Source organism: Heloderma suspectum, chromosome 1, assembly GCF_057233095.1.
Source record: "Heloderma suspectum isolate Gila_16-S chromosome 1, 16-S_ref, whole genome shotgun sequence".
NCBI lineage: Eukaryota > Metazoa > Chordata > Lepidosauria > Squamata > Helodermatidae > Heloderma > Heloderma suspectum.
In genome coordinates this window covers 43,809,154-43,831,348 of record NC_139458.1, presented here as the reverse complement: position 1 = coordinate 43,831,348, position 22,195 = coordinate 43,809,154, and the positions used below count along the sequence as shown (strand labels likewise).

At 46.5% G+C, this 22,195-nt stretch overlaps 1 protein-coding gene across 1 annotated transcript in view; it reads left to right on the top strand.

Annotated features, from left to right (window-relative positions):
- Positions 1 to 7,588: 7,588 nt before the first annotated feature.
- Positions 7,589 to 22,195, top strand: part of TSHR (thyroid stimulating hormone receptor) — a 109,334-nt gene continuing 94,727 nt past the window's right edge. Inside the window, exons 1-2 of the mRNA XM_084826992.1 lie at positions 7,589 to 7,821; positions 11,831 to 12,156. Coding sequence (XP_084683118.1) covers positions 11,981 to 12,156 — 176 coding nt within the window. The 5' untranslated portion in view covers positions 7,589 to 7,821; positions 11,831 to 11,980. The remainder of the gene's footprint in view (positions 7,822 to 11,830; positions 12,157 to 22,195) is intronic.

The following is a 22,195-nucleotide window of genomic DNA, read 5'->3' as shown; positions in this document are numbered from 1 at the left end:
GAAGCCGTCCTTTGAGGGGAAACATCTTGATCCTTTGCAAGGAATTACGAATAACTGTGCTTTTTTAAAATCACCTGGAAAGGCACTTTCCATGGCTGCTCTGACAGGAGGAGGTGCTTGTTCTAGCACAAATGGGTGGAGAAGGGACAGGAGGAGGGGTTTGCTTAATCAGTAGATGCTTAATCAATTAGCTCAGTAGTTGTCATATGCTTTGCTTTGCATGCAGAACCTCCCACATGCAACCATACTGTACACTGCAATCCTGTACATGTCTACTCAGAAGTAAGTCCCATGGAATTCAATGGGATGTACTTTAAGATAAGCTTAGGAACCTTTAAGCTGAGTGGAGGACTGAAACCCACCAATGCACATATACACCCCACACATGCTTTCAAGCAGGAATGTGGAAACTTTTTCAGCCCAAGGACCATGTTGGCTCTGGACAAGAATGTTAGGAGCTGCATACTGGCAGTAAGCAGGACCATCCCCACAGCTAGTATGCATCCTCCAGCATTCTCACCTGGACACACACATACACTCACCCTCCAGCATACATTCACCTCATTTACACACACACACCACATGGAAAGGCTGAGAGGGAAGGAGAGATCTCACTCTTCCTTCCACGGGCAGTTCACTGCCTTTTTCTGCTGTGGTCATAGCACTTATCTTCCCCTTTCTCCCTTGCTTTTCGCTTCCCTTCTTTTGTGAGCTACTTGTAAAGCCTCATCAGACAGCCACTTTGCTTTCTTGCATTTCTTTTTCTTTGGGATGGATTTCGTTGCTGCCTCCTGAACAATGTTACGGACCTCTGTCCATAGTTCCTCAGGCACTCTGTCTATCAGGTCTAATCCCTGAAATCTATTCCTCACCTCCACTGTATATTCATCAGGGATATGATTTAGGTCATACCTGAACGGTTTAGTGGTTTTCCCGACGTTCTTCAATTTAAGACGAAATTTTGCAAGAAGAAGCTCATGATCTGAGCCACAGTCAGCTCCAGGTCTTGTTTTTACTGACTGTATGGAGCTTCTCCATCTTTGGCTGCAAAGGACATAATCAATCTGATTTCGATATTGACCATCTGGTGACGTCCATGTGTAGAGTCGCCTCTTGTGCTGTTGGAAAAGCGTGTTTGCTATGATCAGCATGTTCTCTTGGCAAAACTCTATTAGCTTTTGTCCTGCTTCATTTTGTACACCAAGGCCATGCCTGCCTGTTATCCCGGTGATTTCTTGACTTCCTACTTTAGCATTCCAATCCCCTATGATGAAGAGGACGTCTTTTTTTGGTGTTAGTTCTAGAAGGTGTTGTAGGTCTTCATAGAACCGATCAACCTCAGCTTCTTCGGCATCAGTGGTTGGGGCATAGACTTGAATTACTGTGATGTTGAATGGTTTGCCTTGGATTCATACTGAGATCATTCTATCATTTTTAAGATTGTACCCCAGTACTGCTTTTCCCACCCTTTTGTTGACTATGAGTGCTACTCCATTTCTTCTAAGGGATTCTTGCCCACAATAGTAGATATGATGGTCACCTGAATTAAATTCGCCCATGCCTGTCCATTTTAGTTCGCTGATTCCCAAGATGTCAATGTTCAATCTTGCCATCTCATGTTTGACCACCTCCAGCTTACCTTGATTCATTGATCTGACATTCCAGGTTCCTAAACAATATTGTTCTTTACAGCATCGGATTTTCTTTTCACCACCAGACACATCCACAGCTGAGTGTCCTTTCGGCTTTGGCCCAGCTGCTTCACTCTTTCTGGCGCTACTTGGAAATACCCTCTGCTCTTCCCCAGTAGCATATTGGACACCTTCCGACCTGAGGGGCTCATCTTCCGGCGTCATATCTTTTAGCCTTGTGATACGTTCCATGGGGTTTTCTTGGCAGGAATACTGGAGTGGGTTGCCATTTCCTTCTCCAGTGGACCACATTTTGTCAGAACTCTCTGCCATGACCTGTCCGTCTTGGGTGGCCCTGCACGGCATAGCTTATGGCTTCACTGAGTTACGCAAGCCCCTTCGCCACAACAAGGCAGTGATCCATGAAGGGGGATTTAGTAAATAAACAGTTATAATTGGAGACAGGCCTGAGCTGACTTCATATTTTAGTATTTATACTGCCTTGGTTTGAAGTTTTGGGCATGCCACTAACATCAATAATGTAACATATATAATATAGGAAAATGGATCTACCCATCAGTATTTTTTTTTTAAATGATTTAATCAATCATTAGGCGATTTTAATCACTAAAAGGGTGACTGTATTGGTTTAAATTAAGCCTCCTTTTAGTACTACATGTATTTCCTAAGTGATGACTACAAAGGAACAGAACTGACCTCCATGTTTGTGTTCGTTTGATTTTAGGGTTAAATCATTGTGTGTGTGCGCTAATCAGTTTCAGCCAAGAGGTTGATAGCTTAGAGCATGGATGGGCAAAATGGTGCCCGTGTGCCGCATGCAGCTCCCTTGGTGATAGCAGAGTCAGATTGATGAACGTGAGACTGAGTCTGGAAAAAAATACTTTAACCTAGAAGTTTCCTTAAACTTGTCACAATCATGGCTTCTTCTTGTTACAGAGAGAGAAAACGGAGGAGCTTCTACTAGCTCCATTATGCAGGGAAGCAAGGAAAATGGAGTGGCCTCCTTCTAGGCAAAGAAAAAAACATGCCAATACAAAAAGAGGTGTGTGTGTGTGTGTGTGTGTGTGTGTGCGCGCGCATGTGCGTGCGTGCGTGTTGGGGGGGGTCACTGGGTCATTGGTCACTAGGCAGTGCCTACTATCTCCTCCTTAGCCACTGGTGGAGTGATGCATTCTATTAACCCCTGACCCCCAGAGTTATCCCAGAAGGCTTAGAGTGGAAAGTCTAGTTAACCCTTGCATGCACATGCATCTCCGCCTCAAAACTCCTCCCTCCAGAGTTATTCTTCTGTTGTAGTTCTTCCAACACGCAGCTCTCCAGTGTGCCCCCCTCAAATTCGGGGGGACCCTTCAAATCTACATTTAAAAAAACAAAGAAAAAAGCTGGAGCTGCTAAAGAGCTCCCAAAGGGTCAAAATTAGCTTGTTTTTGTTTTTTGTTATTTCCCCTTTCAGGTTAGCAGTTAGAAACATGTCTTCTACAGTGGAGGCTGGCGTCTCAGATGTCAGGGGGCAGTGAATCTGCTCGTGGGTTTCAGTCAGAACCAGTCAGATCTCTAAAGGAGCTATTGGAGAGCTCGTTTAGAGATCTGACTGGTTCTGACTGAAGCCGCGAGTGGATTCACTGTCCCACTAACATCAGAGACCCCAGCCTCCACTGATCTCCTACCTTTGTGGTGAAACTTGAATCTCTCTGAAGTTAATCACACATCAATGCAATACTAATGATTACAGGCCAGCAGCCTGAGTTTCCTGCTGGCTATAGCTGTTGCACATGAGACTCAGTCCCATTTTAGCTTCAGCAGGAACCTATGTGATGTAAGCGGTACAAATCCGCCTGCCTCTCAAACCTGTAAGCGGTACAAACCTGCCTGCCTCTCAAACCTGTCTTTAGGCGCAGTTCTGCATTGGCGCTCAGTCGTGTGGTTTTGAGATCCTGTGCTGGGACAAGGGATGGCTCTCCTGATGTGGGAATGGGACTCTGTTTCACCCTTTGGTGCTGAACAGCAAAATACAGAAGTGGGATGACAACTCTCTCATTCAAGTGCACCCTCTTTCCCTTCAATTGGCCCCTGATTTCATGGTTTTTAAAGGTGACGTCAATGCCATTTTATTTTACCCAGCGTTTGAATGTTTCCCAGCTATGCTGCCAGTCATAGTAGACAGTGCTGGGCTGGATGGGTGGGTGGAGTCAGGATAAAGTTCCATGATTCAACTTTTTTCAAGTGAAGTTCAGACCTTGGCTTGGGAGGTATCATTACTCAGCCTCCCCAATTCAGGCAGAATCTGCTGATCTAGAGCCTCTAATAGGGCACGATCCTATGCATGTTTAGACAGGAAAAAGTCCTACAACTCCCAGCATTTCCCAGCCAGCTAGCCAGACTTTTTTCTGTCTAAACATGCTCCTTAAGTAGGGAAGACTTTATATTTTATGTTATTTTCCTTCTCTCCCAAAATACCTGTCAAAGTATTCTTACTTCTTCCCTGTCATTTCTTCTCCCGTTGTTGTTCTTTGAATGCTGTTGGCCGCCTTGAGTGCTACTCTGCTAATTGGAATGGTGGGATATCAATTACGTATTTTAATTGATAAATAAAACATAAACAAACCTCTTACACAGGATGGGAATAGGGCCAGCCTTACCATTAGGCAAAGGGAGGCAGTTCGTGTGTGTGTGTGGAGGCAGGACTGGTGGCTTCCCACACTCCCTGCTGTTCCTCCTGACCTCCCCTTGCAATTCCCCTTTGTTGGAAGACAGAACTATGTGTGCCACGTAGCATGCCCTACACCCACTAAGGGCACGATCCTATGGCCACTAGTCAACGGCTAGATGGCCATAGGATAGGTTGGTTCCCAGAGAACCGACCCTCACCCCCGCTTGGATTGGCCCTGTGCTCTGCACTCGTAACAGCAGTGCGGAGTGGCAAAAACAGAGCATTCCCAGGGGTGGGGTGGGGAGGTCGGAAATGCCAGTATGACACATTCTTTGTGTCGTCCGGCCACCACTTCCCACACTCCGAGGTCCTGTGGCTAGACAGCCGAAATTGACTGTCTAGCTGCAAAAGCAGGGCAAGGGGAGCGAGGAGGAGATCCGCTCCTCACTGCTCCTCCTGCCCTGCACCGGATAGGCAGTCGTCCCCAGGGTCGGAGGCGACTGTCGATCCACATAGGATTGCTCCCAAAGTTAGACTCTCAGGTGCAGTGAAAGATGCTGTCCAGTCACCGGTGTTGAAGTAAGACTCAACTACACATCCAGTCAGCTTCTGAATTATATATTATTTATTTAATAAATGTATATGTCGCTTACTATATATGTGTGTGTGTATTAAATATTTCTAAGTGGTTTACAAATAAAGTTTAAAACACGTCATAATGATTAGAGAAACATTGGGCAGTATCCAGCTGTGTCATTCCACTAGCGCAAATGGTGTTGGGAACCATGTGCAAGAGGAGAATCCAGCCAAAGTTACATTAGCACAACTGTGGTGGTGCAGCTGGTTGTGCAAACATAATGCGCAGACATGCAGTGGAATGATTCAGAGCTCCACTAGCACTATTTGAGTTTGTGGAATGATGCTATTAATATAAACCATTTATAAAGGACATTGCATAAAGCATTTATAAAAATATTATACAACGTTAAAACCAGGTACTCAAAACAGCAGAATAAGCATGCAAACTGGGCAGCACAATCCCTCTGGAAAGGCCTGCGTAAAGGGGCGGGTCTTTCATTGGTGCCTGTATGTGGAAAGGGGCACCATATTGTCCCTCACCTCAGGCAGCAAAATGTCTTGGGCCAGTCCCGGATGGGTGGTATAGTTCTCCCTCTCTCGTAATGCTAGAACCTGGGGTCCTCCCATAGAGCTGATCGGTGGGAGATTCAGGACAGATAAAAGGACGTCCTTCTTCACTGAGCGCATAGCTAAGCTATGGAATTAGCTGCCACAAGATGTAGCAAGGGCCACCAATTTGGATGGCTTTAGAATGGGGTTAGATAAATTTCTGGAGGAGGAGGCTATCAATGGCTACTAGTCCTGATGGCTTTTGCCACCTCCAGTATCAGAGGCAGTACACTTCCGTACGCGAGTTGCTGGGGAACTTGGGTGGGAAGGTGCTGTTGCACTCATGTCCTGCTTGTGGGTTTCCCAACTGGGGCAGCTGGCTGGCCACTGTGTGAACAGAATGCTGGACCCTTGTTCTGATCCAGCACGGCTCTTCTCATGTTCTTACGCATTAACGCGCTCCTACCCGCATGCCTGGGTTGCAGTTAAACCTCAAAAAATCCAAGATTATGGCAACCAGCTTGATTGATAACTGGCAAACAGAGGGAGAAAACGTGGAGGCAGTGACAGACTTTGTCTTTCTAGGCGCAAAGATTACTGCAGATGGTGACTGCAGCCAGGAAATCAGAAGACATTTACTTCTTGGGAGGACAGCAATTACAAATCTTGATAAAATAGTGAACAGCACAGACATCACACTGACAACAAAGGTCCGCATAGTTAAAGCAATGGTATTCCCCGTAGTAAGCTATGGCTGTGAGAGCTGGACCATAAGGAAGGCTGAGGAAAGGAAGATAGATGCTTTTGAACTGTGGTGCTGGAGGAAAATTCTGAGAGTGACTTGGACTGCAAGAAGATCAAACCAGTCCATACTCCAGGAAATAAAGCCAGACTGCTCACTTGTAGGGTTGGCGGAGAATTTCTCCCCGAAACTTCGGGGGGCCGAGCGCCAACGTGTTCGGCCCCCCGAACAAGTTTCGGGGAGAAATTCTCCGCACCCGCACCCCCCCCCCCGGGACGGGACTTACCTTTCCCGAATGTCCCTCCCGGCAGCGGGTCCCGGCGGCGGTTCGTCGGGTCTTCGTCAGGGGCGGGGGCGGCCGCCGATCTTTCGACCGGCTGCCGCCGCCGCCATTCCAATAAAACTAAAAAAAAAAAAACTGCCCCCGTGATAGGCTACGTGACGATTAACGTAGCCTATCACGGCTAGATCTGCAAAGTCAGCTGTGATAGGCTACGTAAATCGTCACGTAGCCTATCACGGGTGACTTTAAAAAAAAAAAGCGCGTACGGATAATGGCGGCCCCCATAGGGAGCTGCCATTCCTGTTCCTTATTTGGTCGCTGTAGTCTACGTAAAGATTTACGTAGACTACAGGGACCAAATAAGGAACGGGAATGGCGGCTCCCTATGGGGGCCGCCATTTGCGTACGTGCTTTTTTTTTTTAAAGTCACCCGTGATAGGCTACGTGACGATTTACGTAGCCTATCACGGCTGACTTTGCAGATCTAGCCGTGATAGGCTACGTTAATCGTCACGTAGCCTATCACGGGGGCGTTTTTTTTTTTTTTAACTTTTAATTTCGCAGCCGGGCGAGGCGCCTCCTCCCCGGCCTGAATTTCGGCCGGGCGAGGCAGGAAGCCTCCCCCCCGGCCTGAATTTCAGCCGGGCGAGGCGGGAAGCCTCCCCCCCCGGCCTGAACTTCAGGGGGAGAGCAGCGAAGCGCCTCCCCCCCACCGCGAAAAGCTGCGAGACCAGGTAAGTGGGTTTCGTGCACCCCTACTCACTTGTGGGAATGATCTTAAAGGCAAAACTGAAGTACTTTGGCCACATCATGAGAAGACAGTATACCCTGGAGAAGATGCTGATGCTAGGGAAAGTGGAAGGCAAAAGGAAGAGGGGCCGACCAAGGGCAAGATGGATGGATGATATTCTGGAGGTGACGGACTCGACCTTGGGGGAGCTGGGGGTGGCGACGGCCGACAGGAAGCTCTGGCGTGGGCTGGTCCATGAAGTCACGAAGAGTCGGAAGCGACTGACCGAATAAACGACAACACCCGCATGCCTGGCCGAAGGGCTTTTGCTGAGCGCAGTCCCTGCAGTCACCGCTAGATGGCAGCCGCGGGCCAGCCCAGAAGCTGGCGCGGCTGGCGGGCTGCTTCGGCGGGTGGAGGGGAGCCGGCTCGTTGCGAAGGTCCCGGCGCCGTCTCGCCGCCGTCCAGCGAGCGGCCGGTGGCGCCTTTGACGCGAGAGCATCCCCGATGCCCGGTGGGACTTTGGGCGCGACCTGCGCAGCCTCTCGCCCAGGGCTCAGTCCTGGCGGAGCGGCGGAGCGGAGGACCAGGGAGCCCGGCACCCCGGCAGCGCATCTCGCAAAGTTGGGAGCCCCGGTGAGGAGGAGGAGCGCGCGTGCGGCTCCTGGGCAGGGGAGCCTCGTCCGGGCAGGCGGGCGCTCTGGGAGCCAAGCCCGGAGTCGCTGCTTCGGGGAGCAGCCGCCTCTTGGACGCGCGGGCATCCTGCGCAACGTCAGGGTTCTTCCTGCGGTGACCTGTCCTGGGTGTCAACTTTGGAGGAGGCGGTCAAGGGAAGAGACCAGGACGGAGGGGAGCTGCCGACTAGGAAACGAAGGGTAAAATCCCACTTAGAGTAGACCCATTGAAACGAATGGGACGTAAGGTAAACATGCCTAACCTAAGTCCCATTCATTTCAATGGGTCTACTCTAAGTAGAGCTTACGTTGGATTTGAGCCGGCGGGAGCAATATCTAAGGGGCAGTGCTGGAGGGGGCTATTTCTCTGCTTAATGTCTAGGCACAGCCTCCTCCAACCTGGCGCTCTCCACATGTGTTGGACTACAACTCCCATCACCCCCAGACAGATGCCCATGCTGACTGCCGTGAGTGCTGGGAATTGTAGTCCAACACATCAGGAGGGCACCAAGGTGGGGAAAGCTGATCGCCAGGGAAGTCAGTCATTAAGAGAGGAAAGAACAGCAGTGCCCCGTGTCCTTGTTAGGAAAATCCCTGTCAAACTTCATCTGGGAAGTTAGGGTAGTATCCAGTGTTAGCCCTACGTAAAGTAGACCCATTAAAATGAATAAGATTTGTTAGTTGTGACTAATTTAAGCCTCATTCATTTCAGTGGGTCTCCTCTACGTAGGACTAACATTGGATAGTACCCTTCCTGTTGCTTTCTTGAAACACGAATTAATTACATCTGCATAAATAAACCTCTGGGTACAATCCTATATGCACTCTTACGTAAGAGTAAATCCCACTGTACACAGTGGCACTTACTACTTGAGTAGACATGCATAGCGTTGCGGTGTAAACATTATGCCATGTCAAAAATATTGTATAATCTGTTTTCCGTTCCCTATTTCTGATTAAACATGTCCGGTTTTAATCTCTCATCCTTGACACTAACATACTCTGTTGACTTTGGCAATAATGAATAGTTCCAAAGTTTGGGAAATGGTTAATTACTCTTACGTGTTTTTTCGTGTTTCGAATACTTAAGAAATTGTATCCTAGCTGACACAGCAATATAAGCAAAAAAATTCCCTATGTTGAGATTTCATATTCTTAATACTAGTTGGGGAAAAAATCAAGGATTTAACTGAATTTCAACCCCATTATTCCACTCTTCTCAAAATAGCATCCCAATATTCTTTTCTTTTGAGCAGGTCAAGTAAGAGTAGTTACTTGAGATTTACATTTTCAGTAGATTGGGCTATTCATTTTACGTAGCTTTTTGGAAGTCAAACCATTGCATCATTAGTTTTTTATAACAATTCTCTGTCTCATTTCTACATAAAGAAACTGGGTGATTTTCTTTCCAGAAATATTCCCCAGCTTTCACAAGTATTGGGGATATTTCTAAACTCTTAAAGTTTTTCAGTTACTTATATTTTAACCTGTTCTGGCTCACATTTTAGTTTTAACAGTAATTTATATATTTTTGAAAGTCTGTGACTTGTTTTATTGACAACTAAGGCTGCAATCCTATACATACGTGCCTGGGAATAAGTCCACTGAATTCAGTTGGACTTACTTCTGAGTAGACTAGTATAGGATTGCACTGTTAATCTTTCAACAACTTGCTCTTAATCTACGGTTTGCTACGGTCTTACCTCAAAATATTCAAGCCATCTTGGATCTCTGTCTGACGACAACTCATTTCATATTCATCCATATGACAAAAAGTGATTATTTATAATTAGATCCTTCCTAACAGTATAAACCATGTATTTTTTTAATGTTCAACAAATTAAATTCTGGATCATTAACTACTTGAAGCTATTAGTGACTTTGATGGACTTGAAATTAAACTGTGTTTGCCAGATTCTCAGCATAATTGATCATGTATTATTTCATTTTCCTTAATTTGGACAATCTGCTTTCCTTACTGAGAGCAAAGGATTTAATTTGCATGTCATGTATTCTTGGGTACAATTTCTCATTGCTTGATCATGTACATGCTCACAGGGTGCATCCAGATGAGGCTTTTATCATGCAATCACCCTGCCTCATTCATAGAATTTTACAGAAGGTCCAGAAGTCATTGTCTTCATCTTGTAACCCTCCTGTGTTTTCCCACTGCTTCTTCCATCTGATTTCTTTCCACACAAAAAACATGTTAAGAGGAAAAGATAGAATAGCGGCACAGTGCCTTTTGAATGGTAGTACTAAGAGACCTCTTTCTGGAAGCACTCACAGTTAGGGATGTACCGATTGTGTAAAGTCCACTCTGTGTCTCTTGGACTATCAGGCGCTTTTGTTCTGTCATCCGTTCACAGACAGATTCGATTTTTTTTTTCGTTTATGAGGAAAAATACACAAATAATTCCATAAAAGGGTTCGCAACAATTTACATAATTTACCTTAGTACATAACATTTAGCGTATTGTCCCCCATCCCATTCAACTTTTCCCCATGTATATTTACGAGTCTCAGCAGAAATATGCATCTTTTCCTATGAATAAATATGCGTACATTTTGGGAAAGTAAAAAAAAAAAGATCCGAAAGTCCACGGACTCTGCACAGATTGAGGAGGTCGGTCCACAGCAGATTCCGCAGGTCGAATTCTTAGAAATCCAAGTTCATTTTAGACCATCTTAAATTTCTCCAGCATCCTTACTCACAGTTCAGCATGTTTGATATTGCTGGAATAATATAATCTCAAGTCAAATAAAATGAACCCCCCTCTTTTCTTTATCTTGAACCACACAGTGCTATCATTCTAGGATTCCTCTTGTCCATTTTTGAAAATTGGTCTGTAAAATCATTGATGTGGGGAAGTGAGAACAGTATAAGAAGGCAGCCAGTGTGAAAGACTGTGGTGTAGGAAGAGTGGTAGGTAGGACATCCTGGGATTGTCATATAATTCAGGTCAATCTGGTGGAATCTATTTACAAGAGGATTGTGGATGGGAAAGCAAGGTGAGGATGTCCAGTGGAATACTGTTTAGGGATGTAAGTTCTATTAAAGCATTGTGGATTTTGATTCACTGATTCAGCAGACAAACTTTTCCCCTTAATAAAGCAAGGGTTTTTAGAAACACATTGGGAGCAATACCAATCTGAACAGCTGTGTTTTTGTTCTTTTAGCTTTATGAAACTCCCTGGGATGGGAGAAGATATATGGAGCTAGTATTATTTATTTATTCGTGTCAGAAGCATCACAATTAAAAAAACATACTATAACACATAGCATTTAAAATATAAAATGTAGAAGTTGAAATATATAGAAATTAGACAAATCTTGCCCCCGAACTAGCAACGTTAATTGCGTTCTCTCGCACTGTCATAAGGTCCTCATGTGTACATTGGTCAGGGCGCAAAGGACAAGTATACATATGTGTTGTTGTCTGCAAGTCTCCGCAGTCGCATAGGGCAGAGATCACTGGATAACCCCATTTATTCAAAGCGTCTCTAGAACTTGTTGCACCCATGCGCAGTCTATTCAATGACTTCCAAACTTCCCAGCTTTCATCGGAACCGGGTGCTGGCTCCTCTGCTGGTTCCCTCCAGTGTTAATTCTTTGTAGCTTTCCATAAGTCCATTCTACTTTTGAATTCATCAAAGTCCTCCGTCAATCTGAGGAAGCTTTTCCTGGAATTTAATCTCTGAGGAGCTGGTTGTAGGCTGTAAAGAGGGTGTTGTTTGGATATTGAGGATTTACGCCTCTCTTTGTATGCTGCTGCTTCTCTATGAACAGCAGGCGGGACAATGCCAGCTATATGGTAGATCTTATCTAGAGAAATAGGTTACTAGTGGTAGTGGTAGTGATGATGGGAATAGTAGCTGGTAGATTCAGTAGGGAGGTAGTTGTAGGGGATTGGTGTGCCTATTACATCCTCTTTTTATGCTTTTTCTTATTATGCTCTGTTTCCTTTTAGGGAGAAGCAGGAGGAAGCGTTATTTCTTAGGAGACACAGGCTTTCCTCTGTCCTATTCTGAGGGAAAGGAACCTGGTTCCCCCTTCTCCTCTTTCTGTGGAGAAGGGTTGTACAGGACAATGAAGTCACCGCAGCAGTAGGCTCAGGAAGATGCTGTGGCTACCAGAATTTTTTCTGCTGCTACTTTTGCTGGAAATGGGACGGAGAAGTAGAGGCACAGAGATGTGCCCGTCATCCCTGTGTGACTGCTCGAAATGGAATGAATACAAAATCACCTGCATGGAAACAAATTACATTCCCAACCTCCCACAGAGCACCAAGATTTTGTGAGTATATGGCACTTATGGCAGGGGAGGGCATGTGTAGGTGACTCAGGGTGTTTATATTTGGATGGGGTTCATGTCAATCCACAGACAAAGACAGGCGTCATGATTTAAGGCTGCAGCAATCTTAAGCATCTCCGGGCCCAGCTGGACATGAGTTCAAGCATGTTTTTGAATCACGAGCTTGTGATTGCACACTGCAGCAGCAAGACCCCCCAATCCAGATTGAGGCCATGGAATCGGGGTGGATTTAACCCTTTCTCCCCATTCTGTTTTCCTGATGAACCCACCCCCACAGTCCCAATTTTAAAATAAGTGCAAATAGCACCTTAAGGGAGGGGGTCAGTAAAACAGCACAAGGTAGAGGGTTAAGCCATGCTTCTCCATGCTATGGTCCTGATCCATATTGCCCCCTACCAGCTGCTTTTCATAAATTTAGATGTCATCAGTCACAAGCACATGATTCAAACATGTGCTCAAAGTCATGCTTAGTTGGATTTTTACTAGGGAGTAAGTCTCACTGGACTCAACAGTACTTCTGCATAAACATGCTTAGGATTGTATGGTAAGCGGAGCACAGAGGCAGCTTGATTGTGTTTCCGCTGCTCTGTAAACATGCATAGTTTTTCTTCTTCTTCTGAAGCAAGCTCTGGAAACTACACCTTTTCATCTCCTGGACTGAGGATTTGTGAGGCAAAGCTGGCTGTAAAGACCGCTTATTGGCTTGTGGCTGTGACCAATATACCTCATCATCCATTCCCTGAGCAATTTTGCAACATTAAAAAATGTTCTTTTGTTTTCTGGGGTAAGATTAATGAAGAACATGCAAGTAAATTTACATGTCCCTGTTGATAAAAAAAGTGAAAAGTCAAGACAGCTTGCCTGGTGCACAACAGGAGGGGCAAGATCCAGCATTCAGTGAGCTAGTTATGTGTGTCTGTACTGCGGGTTGCAAAGCCAGGTCCACACTATGTAGAAAGCATCTACTGTGACTGCCCTAAATTTCTTTATTTTTACCCTAAGTATCTCGTGTGAGATGGTTTGGGAAAACTGCTGGAAGAGGCAGAAATGTTGTTTAGAGGTATCATGGCACTGGGGATGGTTGTTCAAATTCAGAGGTGGCTCTATATTTGGAGCAAATGGGGCACTGCCCCCCTGCCTGCCCCCCACACCCACTGGTGGCGGAATGATTCCCCCCCCACACACACACACAACCAGGTACATTTGCTCCACTGCTTCCAAGTGCCACATATGCTCTTCTCCTGTCCTCCTCTGGCAGTCTCAGTGGAATATTGAATATCTGCCCTGTCCTCCGTCCCACCAGCCCCAGTGGGCACCAGCCGCCGCTGTTCAAATGTTTTAGGTGGAGAACTGGAATGAGGGTACTTCCGCTGAAGGAGGCCAGTGGCTCAGGTAGCTTCATAGATTACTTTTTCCTGACAAAACTGCTAATGACCATGTCAGAAAAGGTATGAATAGTGTAAATGTGTGAATGGCAAAGTGAATCTGTGTTCTTGCACTGAGTACCCGTGAAGCGTTGGCTTTCTGAAGTATTACGTGGGCAGAAATAGATAGTAATCAGGCTCATGCCTCCTGCCACTGTCCCCTCAGCATGCCCAATGTCCACAGAGAAGAACAAGCCAGATCAGACGATGCTGCTTCCCCAGTGTGTCCCACCATGCAGAGGAGAGCGAGTGTGCTTCCACCCCTCCCAAGTTCCACTGCCCCACACGTCCACCTGGGGATGGAACACAGAAATGCCATCTGTGTGCATAAAGTCAAACATCCGTAGGCTAAGCTCACATTATTGAATTCCTCACTTAAATTCAGCAATCAGTCGTATAATTTTAACCTATGCACATTGGATTTTATGGGTGTAGGTGGCAGTCACATGTCTTATTTACTTTATTTAGTAGATTTATATCTCATTTTTCAACAAGAGTCCTCGAAGCAGCTTACAAACATTTATAAAAGGCTGTGTTTCTACCAGCGATTTACTCCACCCTGGCTGTGCAGTGAGGTCTCTGTGTTTCCATGACACTGTGGCTATTCAGCCCCAGCCCTCCATTTTATCGTGGAAAAACCATTTCTTCTGAGACTGGTTATAGTCCAAATTTTCCTGCTTACTTCAGCTCCATTACTGGCCTGTTTCCACAACCACACTGGGCTCAGTATCATAGTCCTGCCTATGGGGCATGTAGCCTGGCCCTTGCGGGTGTGTCACTCACCTGCCCGTGTCCTCACCGGAAGCAGCTGCGTGTGAAGGAGAGGGGGAGATGATACTGGAGAGAGCAGTCAGGCAGAGATGAAGAGATGCACACATAAGCACCCCTGGCATAAAAGTGCAGTGTCCTCCCACCCTGGGTATCCCTATGAAGTTCCCAGTCAAGGTGGTGGGAGGGAAATCAGGAGAGCCGAAAGGAGGCTTCACGGAGAGACTGTCAGGGTGGAAACTGAGCCCATAGAACCCCAGAGCCGTTCTGATTCTGAGGAAGAACAGCAATTGGTGGGAGAAGAGCGCGCTCATCTCTCACAGGCACAGCAGCTGGCAGAGATTCCTCCTGCCAGCATTCCTGAGATAGATAGTGATCCTGGCAGCGAGAGAGTGCAGGAGGGGGGCTTGCTGGATGCTCGACGCCGACACTGGGAGCGACGACAGCTGGAGGGCGCAGAAAGGAGGCGTAGTGCTCATTTGGCGCACAAGCACCGGTCGCATCCCGAGGACCCAAGGGAAAGAGGGAGGAACTCTCCCTAGCCCATAAGTTCAGGGTCTTCCCGTAATTCTCCTTCAAACAGGGACCAACTGCCTAACCCGGAGCATAGGCTACTCTGCTGTTCCTTGCTTAGTCGCTGGTGATTAGCATCTGAAAGAGTCATTAAGTTGTAAAAGGATTAAAGCCTTGAAAAGAATCCTTTTGTCTGTGTCTTGAGTTAGCTATTGGAGTAGACTGAAAGAGGCCGCCACGGTGCTCCTGACAGAGATGGAGAGTTGTTAAGGCACATCCCCAGTTTAGAGGGAGATGATACTGGAGGGAGCAGTCAGGCAGAGATGAAGAGGTTCACTCATAAGCACCCCTGGCATACAAGTGCAGCATCTGCCCATGCTGGGTATCTCTATGAAGTTCCCAGTCAAGGTAGTGGCAGGGAAATCAGGAGAGCTGCAAAGAGGGCTTCACAGAGTAGTGAAGCCCAGATGGAGAGTCATTGAGAGTCATTAAGTCGTTAAGTCTAAATCGCATCCCCCACTTTAGGGGAAGAAAGGGTTTAAAAGGGGAGGAAAGTGAAAGTGCGCTTTAAAACTCACTTTAAAGGGAAAAAAACAAAACGGCTGGACCAGAGCAGAAGGGGGGGGGGTGAGGGAGGCAGAGATGAAGAGATGCACAACTAGTATCTCATCCACTGGCTCTGTTCGCCATTTCCTCCCTGTGTATTTCCCCTTTAGCACTTTGTCCCACTTTGTGTGGGCATGTGCTAGGGGGTGTTACTTCTGAGTCAACTCATTGGCTGTATGGCTTTCCTTTCCTGGGAGTAAGTGCCATTGAAATCTGTGTGGCTTGCTTCTGAGTAGGCATGCATAGGCGTGCATCCCCTTCAGTGCATTTACTTGGGTCTCCCTTCACAGCCACACAGGAGAAAGGCTTGACAGTTAGGATTTCAATGGGTATTAAAAGTGCCTTCGATTGGGAAGCCAGCCAGCCACTACTTCTTCTTCTAGCCCACCTTTCTGGGTCGGTCGGAAGCCAGAATAAGGGGGGAGGACAACAATAGCACTGGGGGGGGGAGAAAGACAGCCACTATCTCTTCTCCTAGCCCACTATCTCTTTTCCTAGCCCAAGAACCTGTAAACAACTGTGAGTAAGGAATCATGTGCGCACAATAAATGCCTCGTGTAGAAAAGCTCTAAAAAAAAATCTGGAAAGAGACTGATATCTTATTCACTGTGAAATTCTGTAAACCTTGAGGAACATATTTGCAAAAAAAAAGTGGTACATCCTTCTGGGAGTGTGCGACTTCAGAATTCCAGTGAGGGATTGCATGGTAAAATGCTCTCCCACATTTAACCCCTACCACCACCACCACCAAAACAGTGCCCTTAGAAATGTAACCTGTCAGGGTGACAGGTCTAGGCTAGGCTTCCCACTGCTAGTTTTCCATGTGTGTGGAATTTTTATTTTTTTTTAATGAGAGGGAGGCAGGAGCTTTCAATCCTGTGACCCCCTTCACCTGCAGTCTGAAGTAGCATAGGCTTGGAAGGGACCTTGGAGGTCATCTAATCGAACCCTTTGGTCGATACAGGATCTGCAATGCAGGATGCAACTACAGCATCTCTACCAGATAGCCATCCAGCCTCTGCTTAAATACTTCCAGCAAGGGAATTCTGTCTGTTCTAGTGGCAAACAGCACTTATCACAAAATGAGATATTGCGGCTTGTTGCTTCCAGACGAGGTTTTTATTATAAAATCACAATGCCTCATTTCCAGAATTTTATGGGGGATCCAGATGATGTATCCCATGTGTAGCTGTTCCATGTTTTTCCAATGCTTCCATATTTTATTTCCCCACAAAACATCTGTTAAGGAGGAAAAAGACGGAATAGCTGCACTGTGCTTTTTGATTGGTAGCACTAGCAGCTGTCCATCTGGAAGATCTCCATGAATGGAATCGCCTCTTCTCTTCCCCTTGTGTGAGACCAAGGTTTGCTACAGCTTTTGCACATAACGTCAAGCCATGGTTTGTCATTACACTAGAGAATGTTTAACTATTGTTAAAGAGCTGTTATCTTTTCCTGTTTCTGGTCATGGTAGCCTTCAAAGGGGCAACCACTTAGGGATTTTATTATATTTAGCAGTATATAAATATCACAAATAAATAAATACAATATTTAAGCATGATCAGAGATGCCCTGCATTGTTCTATATAGTTCTGTATATTGACCCAAGAGGAGGTGATTATAGAAAGTAATCAGTCTTTATGTTCTGTTACTTTTATTTGTGGAACAAAACTTCTGTTTTATTGAAAGCAAGCACACTGAAATGTTGAACAGGACCCAAAGCAGAATAATGCTTTTAAATTATATTACTTGATTATCCTCTTTTTTTCTTTTTGGCCATGTGCTTTGAGAGTTGCGCCATAATGGATGCTTTTTGAAATGTTTTAAATGGTTGGCCATTCAGGTCCTACTTATTGTGTGAGCACAGACCCTGGGGTCTCTAAAGCAGTTTTACAAGCTACAATAAAGTTCAAGAATGGAGGAAGATGTACTTTACCTTTGAAAACTCCAGTGCTAATTAGCTTCTTTTTCATGTTGGCTCTAATTGCCTCAGGAATGGGTAACGAGTTTGTCAACTGTTGTTGTGTTTTTAATCATTCCATGCACTCCAGCCTTTAGTGTTTTTCCAAGGCGTTTCTGAATGACACATCATGAATTTGATAAATTGTCTACATGAATAGTATATTTTAGATGTTAAATAAATAAGAAATTATATATGAAACACTATAAATTTCTCTCTTTGTCTCTCCTCCATCTCTCTCTCTGCATACACATGCATGCGTAAATACATGCACACACGCACACATGCGCACACACACGCACACACACCAGCTTGATTTTTTTTTAATGCTAGTTCTAGCCACTTATAACCAATCTGGTGTAGTTCAGCCCCCCCCCCCCCGCTGCCGCCGCCTTTTTGGACCTGTGGGCACATTTGGGAATTTGAGAAGCTGCTGTGGGCACCACCACAAAATGTCTCCCATGGAGGATGCGGCTGGACACATAATGACTGTGGTGAGGCCCTGGCTAGTCAAGAGGTGGGGTAGAGGAGAGAGAAATAGTGAGGCTAGAGGCAGGGAGGGAGGGGAAAATGGAAAGAGTTGCTTCCTGGGCAGCCCAGTCTTCTTTGGTTCACACAGACCTTTTCCCTTTGTTCTCTCTCTCTTTCCCCACTCCCAGCCTCTAGCCTAGTTATTTATCTCCCCCAACCCCTTTCCTCACTATTTCTCTCCCTAGCCTTGTTCTTTCTTGCCCACTAACCCCTTTATCTTGCTGTTTCTCTCCACTCCCAACCATTAGCCTCGCTGTTCCCCCCGCCCCCCCCGGCACCTCTCTTTACCTCACTGTTTTTGTCCCCTCCCACCCAGCCTCTAGCCTCGCTGTTCCCCCCCAGCACCTCTTTACCTCGCTGTTTCTCTCCCCTCTTTCCCCCCAGCCTCTAGCCTCGCTGTTCCCCCCCAGCACCTCTTTACCTCACTGTTTCCCTCCCCTCTTCCCCCCCAGCCTCTAGCCTCGCTGTTCCACCCAGCAGCTCTTTACCTCACTGTTTCCCTCCCCTCTTCCCCCCCAGCCTCTAGCCTCGCTGTTCCACCCAGCAGCTCTTTACCTCACTGTTTCTCTCCCCTCTTCCCCCCCAGCCTCTAGCCTCACTGTTCCCCCCAGCTCCTCTTTACCTCACTGTTTCTGTCCTCTCCCCCCAGCCTCTAGCCTCGCTGTTCCCCGCCAGCACCTCTTTACTTCACTGTTTCTCACCCCTGTCCCCCACAGCCTCTAGCCTTGCTCCTTCTCTCCCCTCCATACCCGCTTTGCCTTTCTTTCTGTTCATGCCTGCTGAACAGCTGATCAGTCGCAAGTTCAGGAACAGGAAGGGGAACTTGGTGCCCTAACATTTTTCAATTGTTTTATTAAAAATATTTTTTGAAGGGGGCAAGGAGGAGTGAAGAGCTGTCTGGGTGCCACTGGAGGTGTCCGTGGGTGCGTTGGGGTCCTCTAGTGTATTGGCTAGAGTGTAGTGGCTCCCTCTCTCATAACACTAGAACCTAGCATCATCCCATGAAGCTGAATGGTGGGAGATTCAGGACAGATAAAAGGAAGTACTTCTTCACAAAGCTAAACTATGGAATTTGTTTCCACAAGATGTAGTGATGGCCACCAGTTTGGATGGCTTTAAAAGGGGTTGAGACAAATTAATGAAGGATAAGGTTATCAATGGCTAATAGTCCTGATGACTATATGATACCTCCAGGACCAGAGACAGTATGTCTGTGTCCTCCAGTTCCTGGGGAACATGGGTGGGAGGGTGGTGTTGCACTGTCCCACCCATGAGTCCTGCTTGTGGGTTTCCTATGGGCAGCTGTTTGGCCACTGTATGAACAGAATGCTGGACTAGATAGGCCTTTGGTCTGATCTAGCATGGGTTTTCTTTTATTCTTAAGTGATGAGCTAGGACTTGGGAGGCCAAGGCCAGAATCAATACCTGACACCTTTAGGCAGCTGCTGAGGCTGATGCCTGGTACCTCATTTACAATATTATTTTTTCCTAGCCCAGTACTGTGAGCAGCGCTGGGTGACTGGGGTTAATCACCATTTTAATTTCCTACAATACCATGGAGTGTTGCTATGTCAGGGGCATTGTGGGAAATTAAAGTGGTGGCTAAAGCCAGTCACCCAGGGCTGCTTAGAGAGCTCCTCAGAGCACTGCCACTGCTGCAAACACTACACTTGTCAACATTGCCCCAGCCATAATCTACATTAGCAGTTTCATTTTTTAGAATGTCCTTGGTGTGCAATCAATTTTCATGCAGTTTTGGTCCTGCCTATTTTATTTCTGAATGTCTGGCTGTTAATACTGAACTATTTCCAGTATTTATAATTTAGAAACAGATGGACATTTGAATTGCTTGAAAAACTTCCATTTTAAAAAATACGAAAAGAAACAAAGTATTCCCTGGGTCAGCTGCATAGCTATGAAGCCTGGTGGGCAAGACCCAAGAGGCCACCCGCAGCAGGTGGCTTTACGTAAACATATTCCAGCCAGTACTGTCTATTCTCACAGGCAGTGACTCTCCAAGATCCACAGGCAGAGATCGTTCCCAAGCCTGGTATGTGATATCGCTCAGTTGGAGATGCCAGGGACTGAACCTAGAACGTTATACATGCAATGCATGTGCTCTCTTGCTGAACTCTGAGAGCTTGAGGGCAAATCACATACTTTGCACTGTGGTGATGAATCAGGTGAGCAAGCTGCTCCAGCTGCTCCAGGGACTACAGAAGCAAGCAAGCTCCCAGAGAGCGAGCGACCAGAGCAACCTGACAGGGGGAGCAAACAGGAGTTGGCCAGGGGAGGTCAAGGGGGAGGCCCCTAACACTTTTTTTTTCATTTTTTAACTAACTTTTTTCATTTATTTGTCTTGTAACACACACTTCCACCCCAGTGGGACTCTGCTTTTAACCTCTACTGAGTACAGGAGCAGGCACAGGCTAATCTAACAATCACAAAGCTAGACACAAAAAGGGAAAAGAGGCAATGGAAGGACAAGACTCTCCAGTGGTGGTGACCTGCACGGTGTGTGCAGTGTTTGTTTTCTTGCCTGAGAACAACATGGCCTACACCTGCAACAAGTGCAAGTTGATCACGCTGCTGGAAGAAGAAGTAAGTGGACTGGAGCGGCGACTGTCGACCCTCCGGGGAATAAGAGAACACGAAGAGTTCTTGGACAGAATGGGGGAACTACAGCAGCAAAGGGAAGACCAGAAGCTTGAAGAGCAACAGCAAGATGAGGCAGTGGGAAATGCTGAGGTGAAGAAAAATGGAGTAGAGGATACTCCTTGGAAAAGGGTGACAGTTAGGAGAAGAAGAACTAGACGCCACTCTGCACCAGTGGAAGCAGTGGAGCTGTGGAACCGATTCCAGGTACTTGCGGATGAGACTGGAGGACAGCCTGCAGAGGAAGAATCACAGGGAAACCTACATGAGAGTGAGCAAGAGGCTGAAGGTCAGTCAAACAGAGGCGATGAAACCCAGGCCTACAACAAGAAGAAGAGAAGAGTGGTAGTAGTGGGAGACTCCTTGCTGCGTGGGATCGAGACCCAAGTATGTCGCGAAGACCCGTGGACTCGCCAGGCATGTTGTCTCCCAGGAAGACGGATTAGAGACGTGACTGAACGGTTGCTTGCACTCATAAAGCCCACTGACAGGTATCCCTTTCTTCTCATCCATGTGGGAACAAATGATACTGCCAAGCGGAGCTACGAAGACATCACGTCAGTCAGACTTTGAAGCTTTGGGAAGGAAACTCAAGTACTTTGTGGCCCAGATAGTTTTCTCATCCATCCTTCCAGGAGTTAGAAGAGGGATAGAAAGGGAACGAAAAATACTCCGGGTGAATGACTGGCTACGAAGGTGATGCTGACGAGAGAGATTTGGATTCTGGGACCACGAGCTATACTTCCTGGAAGATGGGCTGTTGGCAAGGGACAGGTTGCACCTCACAAAGGCTGGGAAGAATGTGTTTGGCCACAGCATGAAGAACTTCATCAGGAGGGCTTTAAACTGAATCCTATGGGGAAGGGAGATGTAATGTTGGGGGTAACAATGGACGTAGGCGCATGCACTGCAATGGAGAGAACAGCTCTGATAGCACCCAATAGTAGTCTTCAGACACATGTAGGAAGAAAGCCAGACTATGAAGCACATGGTCTTCGATGTCTATATACAAATGCCCAGAGTATGGGAAACAAACAGAACGAACTTGAACTCTTAATACAGGAGGGAAATTATGACTTGATAGGTATAACTGAGACTTAGTCGGATGACTCTCCTAACTGGAATACAGCAATTGAAGTATATAACTTGTTCAAAAAGAACAGGAGGAACAGAAAGGGAGGTGGGGTTGCACTGTATGTGAAAAATACATATCTCTGCACAGAAATGCAGGAGGATGAGCTTGGTAGCCCCATCGAGAGCATCTGGATCAAAATAAATGGAGCAAAGAATAAAAGGAACCTGGTGGTCGGAGTCTACTACCGGCCACCCAATCAAGGAGAAGATGAGGATGAAACTTTTGAAAAGCAAATAGCCAGTGTTTTAGGGAAGCATGATGTAGTAGTAATGGGGGACTTCAATTTCCCTGATATTTGTTGGGAGACAAATTCTGCAAAACGTGGCCCCTCCATGAAATTCCTGACTTGTGTGGTGGATAACTTCCCCCTACAGAAAGTAGAGGAAGGAACTAGAGGATCAGCTATCCTTGACTTGAAGCAAAAGCCGA